The sequence below is a fragment of the Phasianus colchicus genome, chromosome 13 (genome assembly GCF_987193195.1).
Source record: "Phasianus colchicus chromosome 13, bPhaCol1.hap1.1, whole genome shotgun sequence".
Classification (NCBI taxonomy): Eukaryota; Metazoa; Chordata; class Aves; order Galliformes; family Phasianidae; genus Phasianus; species Phasianus colchicus.
The window spans coordinates 2,384,145-2,400,544 of record NC_143448.1 but is presented as its reverse complement, the minus strand read 5'-3'; the positions used below and the strand labels follow the sequence as shown (position 1 = coordinate 2,400,544).

General features: G+C 61.3%; 4 protein-coding genes across 9 annotated transcripts; 2 read left to right on the top strand and 2 right to left on the bottom strand.

Annotated features, from left to right (window-relative positions):
• Positions 1-95: 95 nt before the first annotated feature.
• Positions 96-1,815, top strand: EXOSC6 (exosome component 6). The gene has a single exon (XM_031615258.2). The coding sequence runs from the start codon at positions 194-196 to the stop codon at positions 1,034-1,036; it is 843 nt and encodes a 280-aa protein (XP_031471118.2). The 5' UTR covers positions 96-193; the 3' UTR covers positions 1,037-1,815.
• A 1-nt stretch (position 1,816) lies between these two features.
• On the bottom strand, positions 1,817-6,331 carry LOC116243825 (RNA-binding Raly-like protein). 3 transcript variants are annotated; one of them, XR_016470825.1, is made up of 8 exons: positions 6,157-6,331; positions 4,509-4,587; positions 3,523-3,573; positions 3,270-3,418; positions 3,074-3,187; positions 2,816-2,961; positions 2,039-2,727; positions 1,817-1,926 (listed from the first exon to the last, which is right to left on the bottom strand). XR_016470825.1 is itself a non-coding variant. In XM_090149798.1 (7 exons), exons 1-7 carry the CDS (start codon positions 6,329-6,331, stop codon positions 2,689-2,691), a joined length of 753 nt encoding a protein of 250 aa, XP_090005924.1. In that variant the 3' UTR covers positions 1,955-2,688. The 3 variants fall into 3 exon arrangements, 2 of the variants coding, with proteins under 2 accessions (XP_090005924.1, XP_031471125.2); XM_090149798.1 differs by lacking the exon at positions 1,817-1,926 and having other exon boundaries at positions 1,955-2,727; XM_031615265.2 differs by lacking the exons at positions 1,817-1,926; positions 6,157-6,331 and adding an exon at positions 5,686-5,833 and having other exon boundaries at positions 1,955-2,727.
• Positions 6,266-10,832, bottom strand: LOC116243837 (C-type lectin domain family 18 member A-like). 3 transcript variants are annotated; one of them, XM_090149790.1, is made up of 12 exons: positions 10,702-10,832; positions 10,168-10,259; positions 8,922-9,146; positions 8,752-8,849; positions 8,238-8,359; positions 8,050-8,157; positions 7,432-7,524; positions 7,254-7,360; positions 7,010-7,139; positions 6,598-6,694; positions 6,433-6,524; positions 6,266-6,350 (listed from the first exon to the last, which is right to left on the bottom strand). In XM_090149790.1, exons 1-12 carry the CDS (start codon positions 10,808-10,810, stop codon positions 6,313-6,315), a joined length of 1,311 nt encoding a protein of 436 aa, XP_090005916.1. In that variant the 5' UTR covers positions 10,811-10,832; the 3' UTR covers positions 6,266-6,312. The 3 variants fall into 3 exon arrangements, with proteins under 3 accessions (XP_090005916.1, XP_031471139.2, XP_090005914.1); XM_031615279.2 differs by lacking the exon at positions 10,702-10,832 and having other exon boundaries at positions 10,168-10,603; XM_090149788.1 differs by lacking the exons at positions 6,266-6,350; positions 10,702-10,832 and having other exon boundaries at positions 6,368-6,524; positions 10,168-10,603.
• Positions 10,833-11,980: 1,148 nt separating this feature from the next.
• LOC116243838 (fibulin-7-like) lies at positions 11,981-16,371 on the top strand. Of its 2 annotated transcripts, XM_090149791.1 has the most exons (9): positions 11,981-12,067; positions 12,274-12,353; positions 12,661-12,817; positions 12,922-13,092; positions 13,251-13,376; positions 13,534-13,656; positions 13,728-13,865; positions 13,952-14,090; positions 15,207-16,371. In XM_090149791.1, exons 2-9 carry the CDS (start codon positions 12,288-12,290, stop codon positions 15,565-15,567), a joined length of 1,281 nt encoding a protein of 426 aa, XP_090005917.1. In that variant the 5' UTR covers positions 11,981-12,067; positions 12,274-12,287; the 3' UTR covers positions 15,568-16,371. The 2 variants fall into 2 exon arrangements, with proteins under 2 accessions (XP_090005917.1, XP_031471140.2); XM_031615280.2 differs by lacking the exon at positions 11,981-12,067 and having other exon boundaries at positions 12,246-12,353.
• Positions 16,372-16,400: the final 29 nt, after the last annotated feature.

Genomic DNA, 16,400 nt, shown 5'->3' with positions numbered 1-16,400 from the left:
GGGCACTAAGCTCCCCCGCTCCATCAGCGCTGCGCTGTCCCATCCTGGGCACAGCCGTGCAGCCGCCCGCCCGCTCGTACCCCCGGCAGCCGCTCTGTAGACGCGGGCGCTGCGGAGCTGCCCGGCGGTGCCGGCCGAGGGCGGAGCGCAGCGGCCGGGGCTCCTCCCCCCCTCCGCGCCCGCTTCCCCCGCCATGCCGCTGGATCACCGCCGCCTGCACGGCCCGGAGGACTCGCAGCCGCCGGAGCTCTGGGCGGCGCGGCCCCGGGATGCGGGAGGAGGAGGAGGAGAGGAGGGCGAGGAGAGCGGAGCCGCGCCGCGGGATCCCTGCGCGCTGCGGCCGCTGTTCGCCCGCGCGGGGCTGCTGAGCCAGGCCGAGGGCTCCGCGTACGTGGAGCTGAGCGGCGGCACGAAGGTGCTGTGCGCCGCCTGGGGACCGCGGGAGGCGGCCGAGCCGGGCGGGGCGGTGGGAGCGGGGCGGCTGCTGTGCGATTTCCGCCGGGCTCCGTTCTGCGCCCGCGGGGCCCGGCCCCGACCCGGGGGGGCGGCGGAGCGGGAGGCGGAGCGGGAGGCGGCGGCGGCGCTGCGGGAGGCGTTGGAGCCGGCGGTGCGGCTGTCCCGCTACCCGAGGGCGAGGCTGGTCGTCAGCGCGCTGCTGCTGCAGGACGGCGGCTCGGCCCTGGCCGCCGCCGTCAGCGCCGCGTCCCTCGCGTTGGCCGACGCGGGGGTGGAGATGTACGATCTGGCCGTGGGCTGCGCGCTGTGCCGCCCGCCGCCCGGCGACCGCGACGCTTCCGCCGCGGGGCCGTGGCTGCTGCAGCCCGGCGAGGCCGAGGAGCGCGGTTCCGCCGCCCGCCTGACGGTGGCGCTGCTGCCCGCCCTCAACCAGGTGTCGGCGGTGCTGGGCGGCGGCCGCGGGGGGGAGCCCGAGGGCTGGGCGGCGGCGCTGCGGCTGGGCGTGGAGGGCTGCCAGCGCCTCTACCCCGTGCTGCGGCACTGCCTGCTGCGCGCCGCGCGGCGGCGGGACGGGGCGTGAGCTGCGGGCCGGGCGGGCCGAGGGGAGCTCCGCAGTGCGGCTGGAGCCGCGCGTGGTGGTGCCGGAGCCCCCCGGGAGCCGCCCTCCGTGCCACCGGAGACCCCCGGAACGGCGCACGGCGCTGCCTCTGAGCCCGGTGGGTTCTGTGAGCTGCCCCCCACGCTGCCGGAGACCCCCAGGAGTGCCGGCAGGGACCCCCGCAGCTGCTCTTCATGCCGTCAATGACCTCGAGCCACCCCTGATGCAACCAGAGTCCCCCAGAGCCGCTGCTGCTGCCATCACTGACCCCATGGAGCCACCCTCGGTGCCATCGGTGACCGCTGGAGCTGCTCTTGGTGTTGCCAGAGACCCCCAAGGCCTTACCTGAGCCACCCCTCACAGCACTGGAGCCCCCCAGGATGCCGTCAAGACCCACCAAGCTGCCCCCGGTGCCATCGGAGACCCCCAAGGCTTACCTGAGGCTGACAGAGACCCCCCTGGACTGCTTCCAATGCCACCAGAGACCCCCAGAGCTGCCCCTGGTGCCAGCAGAGACCCTCAGGGCTTCCTCAGACCCCAGTGCCATCAGAGACCCCAAACCCTTCCTCAGACCTCACTACCATCAGAGACCCCAGGCCCAGCCTGGTGCTGCCAGAGACACCACGACATCCCCACCACCACCGCATCCCGGCACCTCTTGCCTCATTGACTGCTGCCTGTGGCACTCCAGGGTGGCAGAAGGACAGGTTGCGTTGTGTTGTTTTGGGTTTGTACAATAAAATTGTTTTGTTTTGTTTTTTCCTGGTGAGTTCTGCCTGCTTGGGGCTGCTGAGATTCCCACAAAGCTCTGGGGTGGAGCTGGGGGCTGACCCTGCTGTGCCCCCATTCAAACATCAGCACTGGGAGTACACCTGAAGCCGAATAACCAGAGAAAAGAAATACAAATTACAGGTTTTTTTTTTCCTTTCCAGCACAATACACTCTTTTGCCGGAGCAAATTAGAAATACAGAACAACTTCCTACCAGCAAGAGGAGGACGACCTCAAAACAGGGGACACAGACATGTAGGGAGAGGGATGGAGGCACAACTTCCCCAGGCAGAGGTGGCCGGCAGGATCCCTGCTATGGTGGCAAAGAATGGAATCCTTAGGGACACCATTAAGAGAAACCCACTGGTGATGTGGGGCTGGGCTCCGGGCCACACCGCTGGGTGCCCTGTGCTGGTGGTATCAGGTGTGGCCATCTGTGTCCCCAGGAGGGACAGCGCTGTGGCTTTGTTCTGCATGGGGAGCGCATCCGGCCTGTGTTGTGCTCATGGGATGGAGGGCTTGGTGTGACCCCTGGGTCAGTGGGATACTTTACCCATTGGGGAGGGGAGGATCAGGGACACCACAGATCTCAGCTCCGGGCTAATGATCCTTTGGGATGTGGAGCTTCTGCCCTCCCACTCTCCCCACGTACTTACATAGCAAAACAAGAGGGATAAAAAAAACAATGCGCACTCAAACACAAAGACTTCTCTCACCACGGCTGGCCAATGCAGGGCACGGGGCTGCTGGCACTGGTGGTGGGAATATGAGTGCAGGAAGCCCTGGGTACCAGCCTGGCACCTGCCGGGAGCCTCCAAAGGGATGCAGAGATGGGGCAGGAGCTGTGGGGCTCTGCCATCCCCACTACTGGCTCCCCTCGTGGTCTGAGGTGTGGGCCTTCATCTGCAAAGGGAAATGCAGAGCGGGCTCCTGGGCTGCACCCAGAGCCTGATCTCGGCAAAGCATTGGCAGCAGCTGGCCACCACCTTACCATCTCCTCCGTGTCTGTGCTCTCCTCAGTGCTGTCCGTGTTGCGCCCATCCCCTCCGCTCCCCTCCTTGCCTCGTGAGCCCTCTCCCAGTGGTGCTGGTGATGCTGAGCCCACTTCTGCCTTCTTCTTCTCACTCTCCTTGCACCCTGCAGGGACAGTAGGGGCTCAGGGTGCCCATGCAGAACACCCAAAGTGGATGAGGGAATGGGAAACGTCTCCATGGGGTCTGGACGTGCTATGCATGGCAGCATCCCTCACCCGAGAGCCGCTCCCTGCGCTGGTCCATGCGCTCCAGGCTCTCCAGCAGGCTGTCCACCCGCTCCTTGATCTGGCTCAGCTCCCCCTTGATGGAATGCAGCTCCTCGGCTCTCACTGTGGGAGCGGAGCCCTCAGCATCCCATGGGATCAGCATCCAGCACCCTGGGGGTACCTGGGGCCACCACATCCCACTCACGTTTCGTCCGTGTCCCTGTGGAGCTGGCGCTGCTCCGCGCCCCGTGCTGGGGGCTGGGGCTGCTTGTGCCTCCTGCTCTTGCATGCGTTCTCCTGGCCTTGACGGGGATGCGGTTAATGAGGGGTGGGATCTTCTGGTACTCATACACCCTGCGGTGGCACAAATGGCACAAAAAATCCCTCTAAGGGTGCTCGCCTGGGGCAGAAGTGGAGGACGGGATACCAGGACCCCTGTGTCATGGCCCCGCACTCACCGGTATGGGAAGTCATCCCTGTAGAGGTTGTAGTCCAGGTCGCAGGTACTGCTGCAGAAGGGGATGGAGGACAACAAGTCAGCACCTGCAGCACTGCAGGGCAGGGACACCTTCCTGCTGCACGTCCCCATCCCTGCAGAAGGCTCTGAGATGAGGGTTTGTGTTTGGAGCACGGTCACTGCCTCGCCATGTGCTGGTGCTGCTTGGCAGCACGACCCAGAGCTGCTCCACAGAGCATCCCGTGGGATGGGCAATGGCTGCTGCGCTCTGGTGGCCACTGGGACCACGGTCCCTGCCCTGCCAGCACCGCATCCCTGCGGGGCCCCAGTGCCATGGCAACGGGTAGAGCAATTAATTCCATCCAGAAGCTCTAACGAGACGGAGCCCGGTGCTGACTCTGGGTCATAGAATCACACAATCATGAAGGTTGGAGAAGACCACTAAAATCCGCACGGTCGACCCCAGCCCACCCCCACCGTGCCCACTGCCCACGTCCCTCAGTGCCACATCCCCACAGTTCTGGGACACCCCCAGGAATGGGGACTCCCCCACCTCCCTGGGCAGCTGTTCATTCCAAGAAGGAATTGTTCCCAATACCCCACCTGAACATCTCCCCTGGCACAACTCGAGGCCATCACCTCTTGGCATGTGCCATACGTGCAGCACCCAGCATGAACAGGGGACCCCCAAGAGCCAGGGATGGGGAGCTGCCCCAGGGGTGGGACCTGCTCCAGGGATGGGGACCTGTCCTGCTGCTGGTGGTGGCCCCATCCCTATGTGGGTAGGGATGCTGTGTCCTCAGGCTGTCCACTAAGGTACCTCATTGTAAAAACCATGGAGCTCTTCTTACGGATAGAAGAATCATGGAATCATAGAAGAAGCCTCCAAACCCTTCAGTGAGGTGGGTTTGGGGCTCAGTCGGGACCCCCCAGGAGCTGCTCATGGGGACCCATAGATGCACAAGGAGCCCATGCACTGGCACTCACGGGTACAGGCTGCTGCTGTGCGGCCTCTTTTGGCCCAACCTGACCCGGCTCGGCTTTGCCTCTCTGGCCACGTCCAGATCTGCAGAGAGAAAAAGCAGGGTCATGAGCAATGGAAAAATCTAAACTCACCACCAGGAACCGCAGCAGATGGCTCCTGTCCTTCCTGAAGGAGCTCCAGCCCAGAGGTGCTCCAGATGTGCTTCGCTGCTCCCAGAAATGAGGTGTCTTTCTACAAATTGCCCACTGCTTTCTTTCCATCATCATCACCGTGCCCATGGGTCCTGTGGCTTGTCCCAACCAACCTTACCATGCCTGCCTGTCCTGTGGGTGTCCCAACTATCATCACCATGTCCAGTTTTCCACAGGTGTCCCAACCATCATCACCATGCCTGGATATCCCACAGATGATTCCTTCTGATTGCAGATGGCTCCCACAGGGCTTGCTGCACTGCTTGCTTTCAGTGAGTGTGCCCAAACCTGCCCCATGTCCCCAGCATCCCCCAGCAGCTCAATGCCTGTCATGATGCCACAGGAGGGCATCACAAAGGGAGCTAGTAGACACTTGCTCTCGTGTGACACAGCAGTGGGACCATCCTTGGGGGCAGGAGACTAGGGTCAGCTGGGCTCCACCACCCCTACGACACCAGTCCTGTGCTGGGGCTCCTGCCCTGAAACGGGTATCTCAGTACTGGAGGGGACATCCGTGTCCTGGGAGCATCCTGGTACTGGGAGGATGTCCCTGTACTGGGTGATAATGGTGATGTCCCAGTAAAAGAGGATATCCCTGTTTTGGGGAGCAGTGGGTACAGGGGAGCATCCCAGAGCTGGAGGACATCCCTGTTCTGGGGTCGATGGTGTGGGGACATCCCAGTGCTGGAGAGCATCCCTATGCAGGGGAGGGACGGGAGGTGGGGAGCAGAACATAGAAAGCATCTGAGCACTGGGATGAATGGACATCCCGATCCTGGAGGAAATCTGTCTGTTGGGGATGAACAGATAGCATGGAAGCACCTCCATAGGGGTGGACATCTCTGGTTTGGGGGTTGGTGGGGACATCCCGGTACCCTGCCCTGCGGAAGACAACAAGGAGCATCCCGGTACCGGAGGACAGCCCAGCTGTGGATGCCCACTTCCCACATCCCCATCCCGGTGCCCACACCCCCATCCCCGTACTCACACCTCCACCCGTCCCGACCGCTCAGAGCGCTCATGGCTCCGTCCTCAGCCCCGGTCCCGGCCCGAGCGGCCCCGACCCGAGCGCACCTCCCCGGGCCGTACCACGCGGCCGCCGATCCGACAGGGGGAACGGCCCGAACCACCGCGCCGCCGGGGGGAGCGAGCGGCCCCAGCGATGCGTGCGTTCGGGGTGCGCAGGGACAGCCCCGTGCCTCGGTTTCCCAAGCAGGGAAAGGTCAGAGTGTGCGGATCTGGGGGAGAGGGGGGGGGAACCCTCCTGAATTCATCTATTGGAGCTGGAGGTCTCAGGATCCAGGTGATGAGGGACCCAGATGGGAGAAAAGAGGACGAGTGGCTCTTCCAAATGGAGAGAGGGCTTTATTATCCCGGCGACGAGGAACCTGCAGTGCCCAGCCCTCACCCCGAGTCATGCCGAGGTCTGTGTCACCCAGAAGTCCCCTTGGCACCTCACCTGGACACTCCCAGGCTGGGCATCTCCCTGCCCCAACAGCTGTCACAGGTGGTGACAGAGGAAGGCAAGGAGCAGCTTTGGGATGCTGACGCACAGCGCACGCCCTTCTCTGCAGGTCCCAGTGCCACATCTGTCCCACAGCATGGAGATACCTGCTCAGGGGTCCCGCTGCCATCGGGAGATGTGCTCCTGGGCTGCGTGGGAAGTGGAGTCAGGGTACTCTGGGCCTGCATGCTGTGCACATGGGGGACCCAAGGGCTGCGGCCACGTGCTCACCGAACTGGCAGATGTACCGGTTTCGGGTCTTGCAGCGTTGGTCGTTCCAGTTGAAAGCAGCTGCTGCCTGCATCTCCACACAGTTCCCAAATCTGTGTGGGAGAGGAGGGGGACATGGCAGTGCCACAGAGGTCATCATGTCTCTCATGGGAGCTGGGCACCTACCCCTGGTTGTCTGGCTGCCCAAAAGCAAAGCTGGTGAAGGCAGAAGGCTCTCCCGTGTCCCAGCGGAACGAAGCCTTGGACGTCTTGTAGGTGAGACCTGGAGAGCCAGAGGAGTGAGGTGTCCATTAGTGAGGTGGGGTGTTCATTAGTGGGGTGGGATGTGCATCAGGGGATGAGATATCCATCAGGGAGTTTGGATATCCATTAGTGAGGTGGGATGTCCATCAGAAGGGTTGGATATTCATCACAGGGGGTGGGATGTCCACCAGAAGGTTGAGATGACCAAGAGAAGAGTCGGATGTTCGTTAGAGAGATGGGATGTCCTCCAGTACAGTGTAATTTCCATTCAAGGTATGGGATGTCCACCAGCACCCCGACACCACACCACCCCTCAGCTGCACACAGGACTCACCAATCCAGAAGTTATGGGTGTCGAAGTCGATGTCTATCACCCTGTTGTTGCTTTCCAGGCGGCTGAGGTAGAAGGCCAGGATATCCTGCACCTTCTGGTTCCTGATCTGGGCCAGCATAGCCCCTTTCTCCTGGAGGGAAGCCAAGGAGCCAGCAAGCAGCTCAAATCTGTCCTCTGCTTTTCAGTGCTGAAGTCCCTGGGCTGAACTATGGGGTTTCAGGTGTTTTGGGAGGGCCCAGCTCACCTGGCACTTGGATTTGGCCCCATAATACGTGTCAGCCTCGGGAGAAATGGTGAAGCAGTCACCATCGATCCTCACATCACAAGCATGGAAGGGGAATGGGACCCTGGCTGTGGGCACAGGTGGGCACAGGTGGGTTCTGGGGCAAAGGGACCCCCCGGCGGGCACAGCCCCCACTCACTGCCGCACTCAGCACCGCCATAGCCAGCATCACAGAGGCAGGAGCACTCCTCCTGCCGGAACTTCCCGTGGAGGCACCGCATGCTGCACCGCACTGCCAAAGAAGCAGGGAATTAGGCTGCGCAGGGCAGCCGGCCCTGAAGCCGTGCACCTTCCCACAATACCACGATGAGCAGCCCAGCAGTGCACATGCACCATGCACAGAGCAGGCTGTAGGCACTGCATGAACCAGGCAAATGCATGCGCTGCACTGACCGTGCACACTCTGACCAATATTGCTCACAAATGCACAGCACCAGCCATGCACATACATGCACTGCAGTAACCAATCTCACACAGCACCAAATCTGCTCATACATGCGCAGCAGCAACCACTCGTGCATGCACTGCATTGACTTTGCACATGCATGGGCTGCACCAAGCATGCATGCACTGCATTGAGCTTGCACACGGATGCTCCACACCGTGCATGGATGGACAGCATCGATCATACACAGACATGCATCACTCCTATGCACTGCACTCACCCCATACACACAGTGATCTGGCTTGTGTGGCCACTCAGGCCCTGTGCTGTCTGCATCCAGCTTGTTCTTTGTCCTCTGTGGGCACCGCTCACCTTGGCAGAAGCGCCCGGTGTAGCCGGGGGCACAGGCACATTGACAGCTGCTGACGTTGAGGTGTGCACCGTTCCTGCAGCTCATGCGGCACGGGTTCCTGGGGACCTCTGGGCAAACACATGGGGGTATGCAGCCATCAGGGGGCTGGTAGGGCTGGGCTGAGGGGTTGAGGGTTGCAGGGACTGACCACAGAGCCCACCGCCGTGGTCCCAGGACTTGAAGCAACCGGAGAGGCTGGCGGTGCACAGTGAGCACCAGGGCCCACGCTGATAGGGGACGATGGGGGCTCCATCCAGTTCCCAGTTCCCCCTGCCCAGGAAGGGAGAGAGGAACCCCCCCATAACTCAGTGCCCATAGGGGGGGGCCTACTAAGCATAAGCCCCGCCCCTTCTAGGGAAGAGACCCCGCCCTTCCTGCTGAGCTCCGCCCACCCAGTGGAGCACCGCCCACTCATGGCACAAAGCCACGCCCATTGGCTGAACCCACACACTCACTGCACAAAGCCACGCCCACCCATCGGAACCCCGCCCACTCATAGCACAAAGCCACGCCCACCCATCGGAACCCCGCCCACTCACAGCACAAAGCCACGCCCACCCATCGCAACCCCGCCCACTCAGCACAAAGCCACGTCCATTGGCTGAGCCCCGCCCACTTATAGCACAAAGCCACGCCCCCTCCCCTCGGCCACGCCCACTTACCCAGGTGAGTAGGCGCAGGCAAAGGCCTGGCTGCGGCCCCGGCTCCCGGCACACAGCTGCCTGCCGCAGCCCAGCCGCCCTGCTGTGGCCCACACCAGCTACGGGACAGGCACACCATCACCCTCTGCCACCTCCTGTCCCCCACCTACTCCCCCCGGTCCCCATCCCACCTGGGTATAATGGCGGCAGGTGGCATTACCAGCACAGCGTGCCGCTCCATAGTCATAGCGTCGGCCCTCGGCGAACCAGCGCTCCAGCAGCTCGACGAAGCCCCCGGCACCCACCGGCAGCAAGGCCTCGCTCCAGCCCAGCTGTGGGGCTGGGGGAGGAGTGGGGCCCTCCAGGCAGCCTGCCACCCGCGCTACCGCCAGCTGTGCCAGCTCCTCGCTCCACTCCTGCTGGGACACCAGGCTGGGGGCACTGGTGGGCAATGGGAGATAGTGGAGGCACCCAGGGGATGCCTGGGGACTCCAGGAATTGAGTGGGGGCCACCAGGGGATGTTGGGCGACCAGGAGATGTTTGGGAAGCACCAGGGACTTCTTGGATATAATAGATGAGCAGGGAATGTTGGGTGACCACCAGAGTCATTAGCAGATGACTGGGGATCACTAGGATGTATCTGAAGACTGGGGGATGACTGGGGATCACAAGGAGATGATTGTGAAACATCAGGAGATGCTTGGAGACCATCAGGGCATGTTTGACCACCAGGAGACAAGAAGATGATGTGGGACAACTGAGAGTTGACTGAGGACCACTAGGACATGACTGACCACTAGAGGATGATTGGGGACTACCAGGGAATGACTGGGGATCATAAGGAGATGATTGGGGACCACCAGGAGGGATGTTGGGCAATCATCAGGAGATGACTGTGGACCACTAGGACAGGTCTGACCATCAGGGGACAAGTGGGGACCACAATGGGGACAATTGAAAGTTGACTGGGGACTACTAGGACATCACTAGGGCATGACTAGGACATCCTGGTCTAGTGGTTGGTGACCCTGCCTGTGGAAGGGATTTGAAACTAGGTGAGATCTTTGAGGTCCTTTTCAACCCAGCCATTCTATGATTCTATGGTTCTGTGATTCTATGGTTCTATGACTGACCATCAGAAAATTAAGGGGAACCACCAGGAGATGACTGAGGACCACCAGGGAGAATGTTGGGAAACCATCAGGAGATGACTGGAAACAGCTGGGACATGACTGGGGACCATGAGGAGATGGCTGAGGACTATTGGGAATGTTGGGCAACCAAAAGATGATTGAGGGCAACCAGGAGATGACTGGTGACCATCAATGGATATAGGGTAAGCACTGGGGTATCGGCCACCATGAGATGTTGGGGACCTCAGAGAATCAAGTCCTTGGTGCATGCTGAGTCTGGCAGAGGAGGGCTGGGGCACTCACCAACTTCTGCATGTTGGCTGCAGGCGGATGCACTTTGCTCCTCAGCTTGTTGTGCAGTGAGAGCACCAAGAATGTCTCCTTCTTGCTGAGAGCTGCAGAGGGTAAGGTGCAGCTGGGTTGCTGGTCCCTTGCGGCAGCCTTGGTTATGGGAAGGCACCCGGGTCTCCATGGAGACCAGAGGGGAGTGAAGGAAGCACTTTGGGACAGGAGCACAAAGGGGACAGGGGCTGGGGAGTAGCAGAGACTGCCAGGAATGCACCCGATCCTCAGTGGGGGGGGGTCCGGCACAGCACTGCCTTCATCGTGTTGCACTTGCCACCAGCCCAGAGCCCATCCCTGCCCCACATCCCCAGCCCCAGCCCCACATCCCCATCTCCAGCCCCACAACCTCATCACCACCCGAGCCCCCTGCCTGTTTAGGTACAGGGCAGGGGAACATCCACCCCATCCCTTTGGGAACGATGCCTCGGGGCTCCCAAGCTGCTTTTAGCCTGATGTGAGCAGAAAGCCCCCCCCACCCCCTCTTCCCATTACCTCGGGGTCCTGGAGCCAGTGGGGACAGCTTCTCCGACTCACCCACCCTCCAGGCCAGGCAGGCCAGCAGCACCAGCAGCAGGCCAGCCAGACCCCTGCTGTCCTCCATGCTCACTAAAGGGAGGACTGCGGAGGGAAGGGAGGATTTGGGGAGGGACGAGCCAGTCCTGCGTGCCTGCGTGTCTGCTTCCAAGATTTGATCCTATTCAGGACTTCAGACAGGCGCTGCTGGTCAGCTTGAACAAAAGGTTGACGGGTGAGTAATAGCTCTGTCAAAACAGTCCCAGGCAGTGGAGACAGCTCGGGGGGCCCCTCGGTTCCAGCCCCTCTACTGCAAAGGGGTCGGGATCGCAGGCACTGGGCATCGCCCCCCAGCCCCACTGCCTGCTCTCCTCCTGCTCCATGAATTAAACATGCTGGGGAGGTAATGCACACTGCTGGGGAGGGAGCTGTGGGCACAAGGCCAAATTCCCGCTCCAGTGAGCTGGGCAACGCGGATACAGGGTGGGCGACAGTGGGAGGGATGCTCGGCGTTGGGCAGGGGGCCCAGAACCCCCTCTGTTTGAGTGCTCGGGGCTCCCTTGGCACAGGGCAACGTGTGAGTCTCCAAAATGAAAGGTCAGTGTAGCCCATGGGTTTCCTGCAGAGCCTCTGGCATCCCCACCAGCTGCGCCATTTGGGATGGGGAGGATCCGAGCCTCCCCAGCAGCCCAGCCCAGAGAGCAGCCCATGTCCCTTCTGTATGCCTTCCTGCAATGAGGGACAACGCTGGAGCCTCCCATGCAAGGCAGTCCAGGATCCTCCCTCACCCTAACACTACCCTAACCCTAATGTTATCCCTCACCCTAACACTGATGCTGATCCTGAGTCTAACCCAATCCCAGGCTGCAATGCAGCCAAGCTACCCCCCACCGAGTGCAGACCCCAAAGCCAACTCTGGTCCCAGGAGCCCTCCCCGTGCTTGGCAGATGCTCCAGATCAGCTCCATACCACACACCCATTGTGCCACATGCACTGAGCACCGGTGAGGCTGTGAGCACCGTGACAGCCACCGCCTGGCCCCGGCCATCCCATGTGAGCAGCAGCACGCCACAGCCGCAGGGAAAGCCAGCATCTGCTGCCCGTGTGACATAAAAGGCCCCAAACCTTCTGATCTGTGGAGAGGGAAGGGAGAGGCCAGTGCTAGTGCCAAGGGGAAACTTTCCTATGGCTCGGGCAGGGGAAAAAACAACAAACACTCAGGCATGCAGGCACACACAGAGATTAAATCCGGTGAGCGGAGGAGCAGGCTGTGAGCGAGTGACTGAAGGAGGTTGAGCTGGGCTGGGAGCTTGGGGAACATCCCGGAGCCCCTGAAATCCAGCAGGTCTGTGGGTAAGGGTGGCTGTGGGGTGATGCCACATGGTGGTCACAGTGCCATGTCACTGCATGGAGGGTTGTGGGACAGTGGTGGGGGTCTCTGGGTGATGTGGCTGCAAGAGCTCGGGGTGGGGAAGGGAACACCACCTTGATTCCACCCTGATGGGGCTGTGGTGTGGGGCAGGATGGAATATTGGTGTCTCGTCCTTGCAGCCAGCTGTGCCGCGATGCTCATCCCACTGCCAGGCTGGGTGGCCCTGTGCATCCTGCAGCTGTCCCTCGGCAGAACCCAGGTAAGGACCCTGCACCCAAGGTGAGCATGGGTGGGTCACCCATAGGGCTGCCCATGGACAGGTGGTGGTCTGGGGGCTTTTCCTTATCAGGGAGGGTGCTAGAGCCACTTGGGGGGGTTCAGGCACCAAAGGTGCTGATATAGGAGCAGGCAGAAGGGCTGAGGTTGGCACAGATGCGGAAGCAAAGGCAGACCCTGCAGTGGGATACAGATGTATGAGCCCAGAGCAGCCCAACTGTCCCCAGCTGGTGTGGGAGGGGACACAGCACAGGACAGCGGGTGATGGGGAGGGCCCTGTGTTCCCCCAGGAGTGCCTGAGCCACCAGCAAGTGCTCAGCACCGTGCGGCAGATGCAGAAGCTGCTGTCGGCACAGGAGGCTGCCCACCTCCAGGGCACGCGCAGCCTCAAGAAGCAGCTCTCAGTGCTGCACAGCCGCATCCAGAGGCTCGCTGGCAAACGTAACGGTAACGCTCAGCATCTCCATCACACCAGCTTGGCTCTCCTGGGCTCCAACCCAGGGATAGGGCTGGGCTCCCATCCTCAGTCGTGTCCATCTGTCCATCCACAGACACCTGTCCGCAGCTGGCGGTGCCCCTGAACGGGCGGAAGCTGGGCCGGAGCGCACAGGTGGGCCACGACGTTCACTTCATCTGCAATGCTGGATTTCAGCTGGTGGGCTCGGAGTCGCGCACCTGCCGGAGGGACCGCACCTGGAGCGGCACCCAGCCCTTCTGCAGAAGTGAAGTGCTGTAGGCTTGGGACTGTGGGACTGCTCAGGAGCAATCTTACATCCCCTGCAGCAGGGCTGCATCCCAGCGAGGCTGGGTGGCAAGAAGAGGCAGGAATTGGCTTTCCCTGCCCCTAGTCTTGTGGTATTTATGAGCCCTTTCTCCCCAGGTATCGATGAATGTTCCAGCAACCCGTGTGCCAACGGTGGGACCTGCGTGGATGGCAACCAGAGCTACACATGCCTGTGTCCTCGGGGCTGGTCAGGAGCCAGCTGCCAGAGCCCTGTCTATGCCTGTAGGTGCCCTCAAAGCCATCCTCAGCTCAGCAGAAGCCCAGATTTGGGCTGGGGTGCCTTATGCATCCCTGGGAGTGGAGGAGGATGGAATGCTTGCAGGGCCACGCTGCGACCATCTCATCTTTCCCCACTGGTGACACCACATTCTTCCTGCAGACTGGGTGACACTGAGCAACTCATCCTTCAGCCGTCAGCCCCGCTGTGCTGAGGGACGCCCAGGCTCGCGGCACTGCAGCTGTGATGTCGGCTTCCAGATGCGAGCAGGAGGTGTTTGCCAAGGTACAAGGTGTGAGGAGGGATGAGGCATGATAGGATGAGGCGCCTCAGCCTCCATCCATCCCCACCCACAGATGTGGATGAGTGCCAGCTTTTCCAGCCTAACCCCCAGACCCGGATCTGCCTCCATGATTGCCTCAACCTCCCTGGCTCCTACGGTTGCCTCTGCCCACCGGGGTATGTGCTCCATGCCGACCGCAACACCTGTGAGGGTAAGAGGAGGGATGCTGAGCACCCCATATATGCTACATGGCCAAGAGGATGGACAGCCCCACTCACTGCCTTTTTGCCACTGCAGATGTGGATGAGTGCAGTGGGAACCAGCACAACTGCACCCACGGCGAGCTCTGCATCAACACCTTCGGGGGCCACCGCTGCGTGCGCCCCAAGTGCCCCCCACCACGCCACAACACCAGCTATGTCAAGACCTCCAGTTTGTGAGTATCGTGCCATCACCTCAGGGAGGAGATGATGTGTGTGCTATATCACAGCATCAAAGGGCAGCAAGGAGAGTGCTGGCAGCAAATTGTCATACGTAGCGTGCTTGGTGTGCTGCAGGATGCTCCTTGCCAAAGGTTTTGGGACACTGGTGGCTGTGGAAGCAGGCGGGAGCACCCAAATACAAGGGGGCTTTATGCAGGCGCTGCCTAGTGCTCAGGGCTGCAGCCCAAGCAAAGCACCTCTATTCGGGAGCCATGCTCCAGGCTGGCTTTGCTAGAGCTTTAATCAAATGTCAACAGTGCTGATGCCCAGGACCTGGGAGGGAACGACGCCATTTCCTTTCCTCTGTACATTTATGTGGTGCCTTTGGCTACAATTCAACATGCAACCCGCCCCCCAGTGCTGCTTGTGAGACTGAACTGCTTTGTGCACCGCTGGCTCGTTCCCCCTGTCCTGGCACAGCTCTTGCAGCAACCCAAGCAGAGCAGCATCCCATCTCTGAGCCGTAGATCTGCATCCAGATCCTGCACCCAGCCAAGGGACACCTCTCCAAGGCTGGGCATGCTTGGATGTAGCCTCCTTGGGCTGCTCCATCACAGAACGTGAGCTTGGAGGTGCTGAGCGTGGTTGGTGGTCTCCATAAGCTTGTTTGCAAGCAGGCAGTCTGTTCCCCAAAAGCCAAGTAACATAGTGGGTCTGGGAGAACCTCATGAGGTTCAACAAAGCTATGTGCAAGGTCTTGTACCTGGGTTGCGGCAACCCCCACTATCAGTACAAGCTAGAGGTCAAGAGGATAGAGCATGGGGGTACTGGTGGGTGGCAGCTGTACATGAGGCAGCAATATACCCTCACAGCCCTGAACTGCATCCAAAGCAGCACAGTCAGCAGGGCAGGGAGGGGATCTGCCCCTCTGTTCTGTGCTAGGCTGCCCAGAGAGGCGGTGATGCCCCATCTCTGCAGACAGCCAAGGTCAGGCTGCACGGGGCTCCGAGCATTGATGGATCTGTGGGTGTCCCTGCTCATTGCAAGGAGTGGGACCAGATGGCCTCTAAGGTCCTTTCCAACTCAATTCTATGATTCTATGAGTGCTGGTTTCCCTTCTCTCCTGGCAGCCAGTGTGAGAGGAACCCCTGCCCCACAGACAGCCGAGCCTGCCGCCTGGCCGCCACCTCCATCTCCTTTCACTACCTGCCACTCCAGGCCAACCGCACCGTGCCCCGCGTCCTCTTCAAGATGTCCACCACCCGCTTTGTGGGTGACAGCCTGCGCTTCACCATCATAGGCGGCCGGGGCCAGGGCGTCTTTGCAGTGCGGCGCTCCGACCGGCAGACGGGAGAGCTGGTGCTCAGCAGCCCGGTGGTGGGGCCAGCCACGCTGGAGGTGGAGCTGGAGATGAGCGAGTTCTCCCGCAAGGTGCTGCTGGGCAAGCACATCTTCAAGGTCACGGCCTTTGTGTCCCAGTATGAGTTCTGAGATGCGGCTCTGCTGGAGGCAGATGTGGCTCTGTCCTGCGGAGCGATGGAGTGGGATCAGCGTGGTGACCTCAGCCCTCATCCTGTTAGAGCCGTTTCTTGGAGTTGGCCTCAGTGTGTCCTTCCAACTCGGGAGATGCTATGATATCCTAGGATTCCTCCTGCTTGCTCATGGCTGTTAGAGCGTAGCAGAAGAACCCCCGCTCATAGCTGATGCTGCTAGAAGGAATCGAGAAGCCGTGCAGAGGGTTACAGCAGGAGGGGACCCATCTGTGCCAGCCTGCTGTGCCCCCTCATGCCTCATACCCATCCAATAAAAGAAAACTGCCTGTAAGGAGGGTGTCCTTGCTCTGTGACAAACATCTTTTGTGGTGCCTGGCTCACGCTCAGCCCTATGGGCAGGAACACCAGAGGCACAGAAAGAGCAGCAGGGCTCCCAGCTGGGCCGGGGTCAGTGGCTTTCTGTCCCCTCAACCCACCAACACAGGGCAGGCCACGGGGAAGGGAAAGGCCCTGAGCCCCACGCAGGGCAAGGAGCGAGGAGGGCCTCTGTGGACGGGCTCCTGAGGCTGCCCCCGCACAAAGCAGCCGCTGTGCGCGGCCCATAAAGCCCTCCTTGTGCTGCGGGCACCGCTCGCCAGCACCTGAGGGCCCGGCAGTGGGGGGGAAACCGGTTCACACAGCGGCTGTGCGGACGGCGGCCCTGCAACCTGCCATGGCGCACGGGAGCGGCGAGCCGCGCTGAGGCGGGAAGCGAACCGGGGGGGGAAGGCGGGAAGCGAACCGGGGGGGGAAGGCGGGAAGCGAACCGGGGGGTGAAGGCGGGAAACAGAG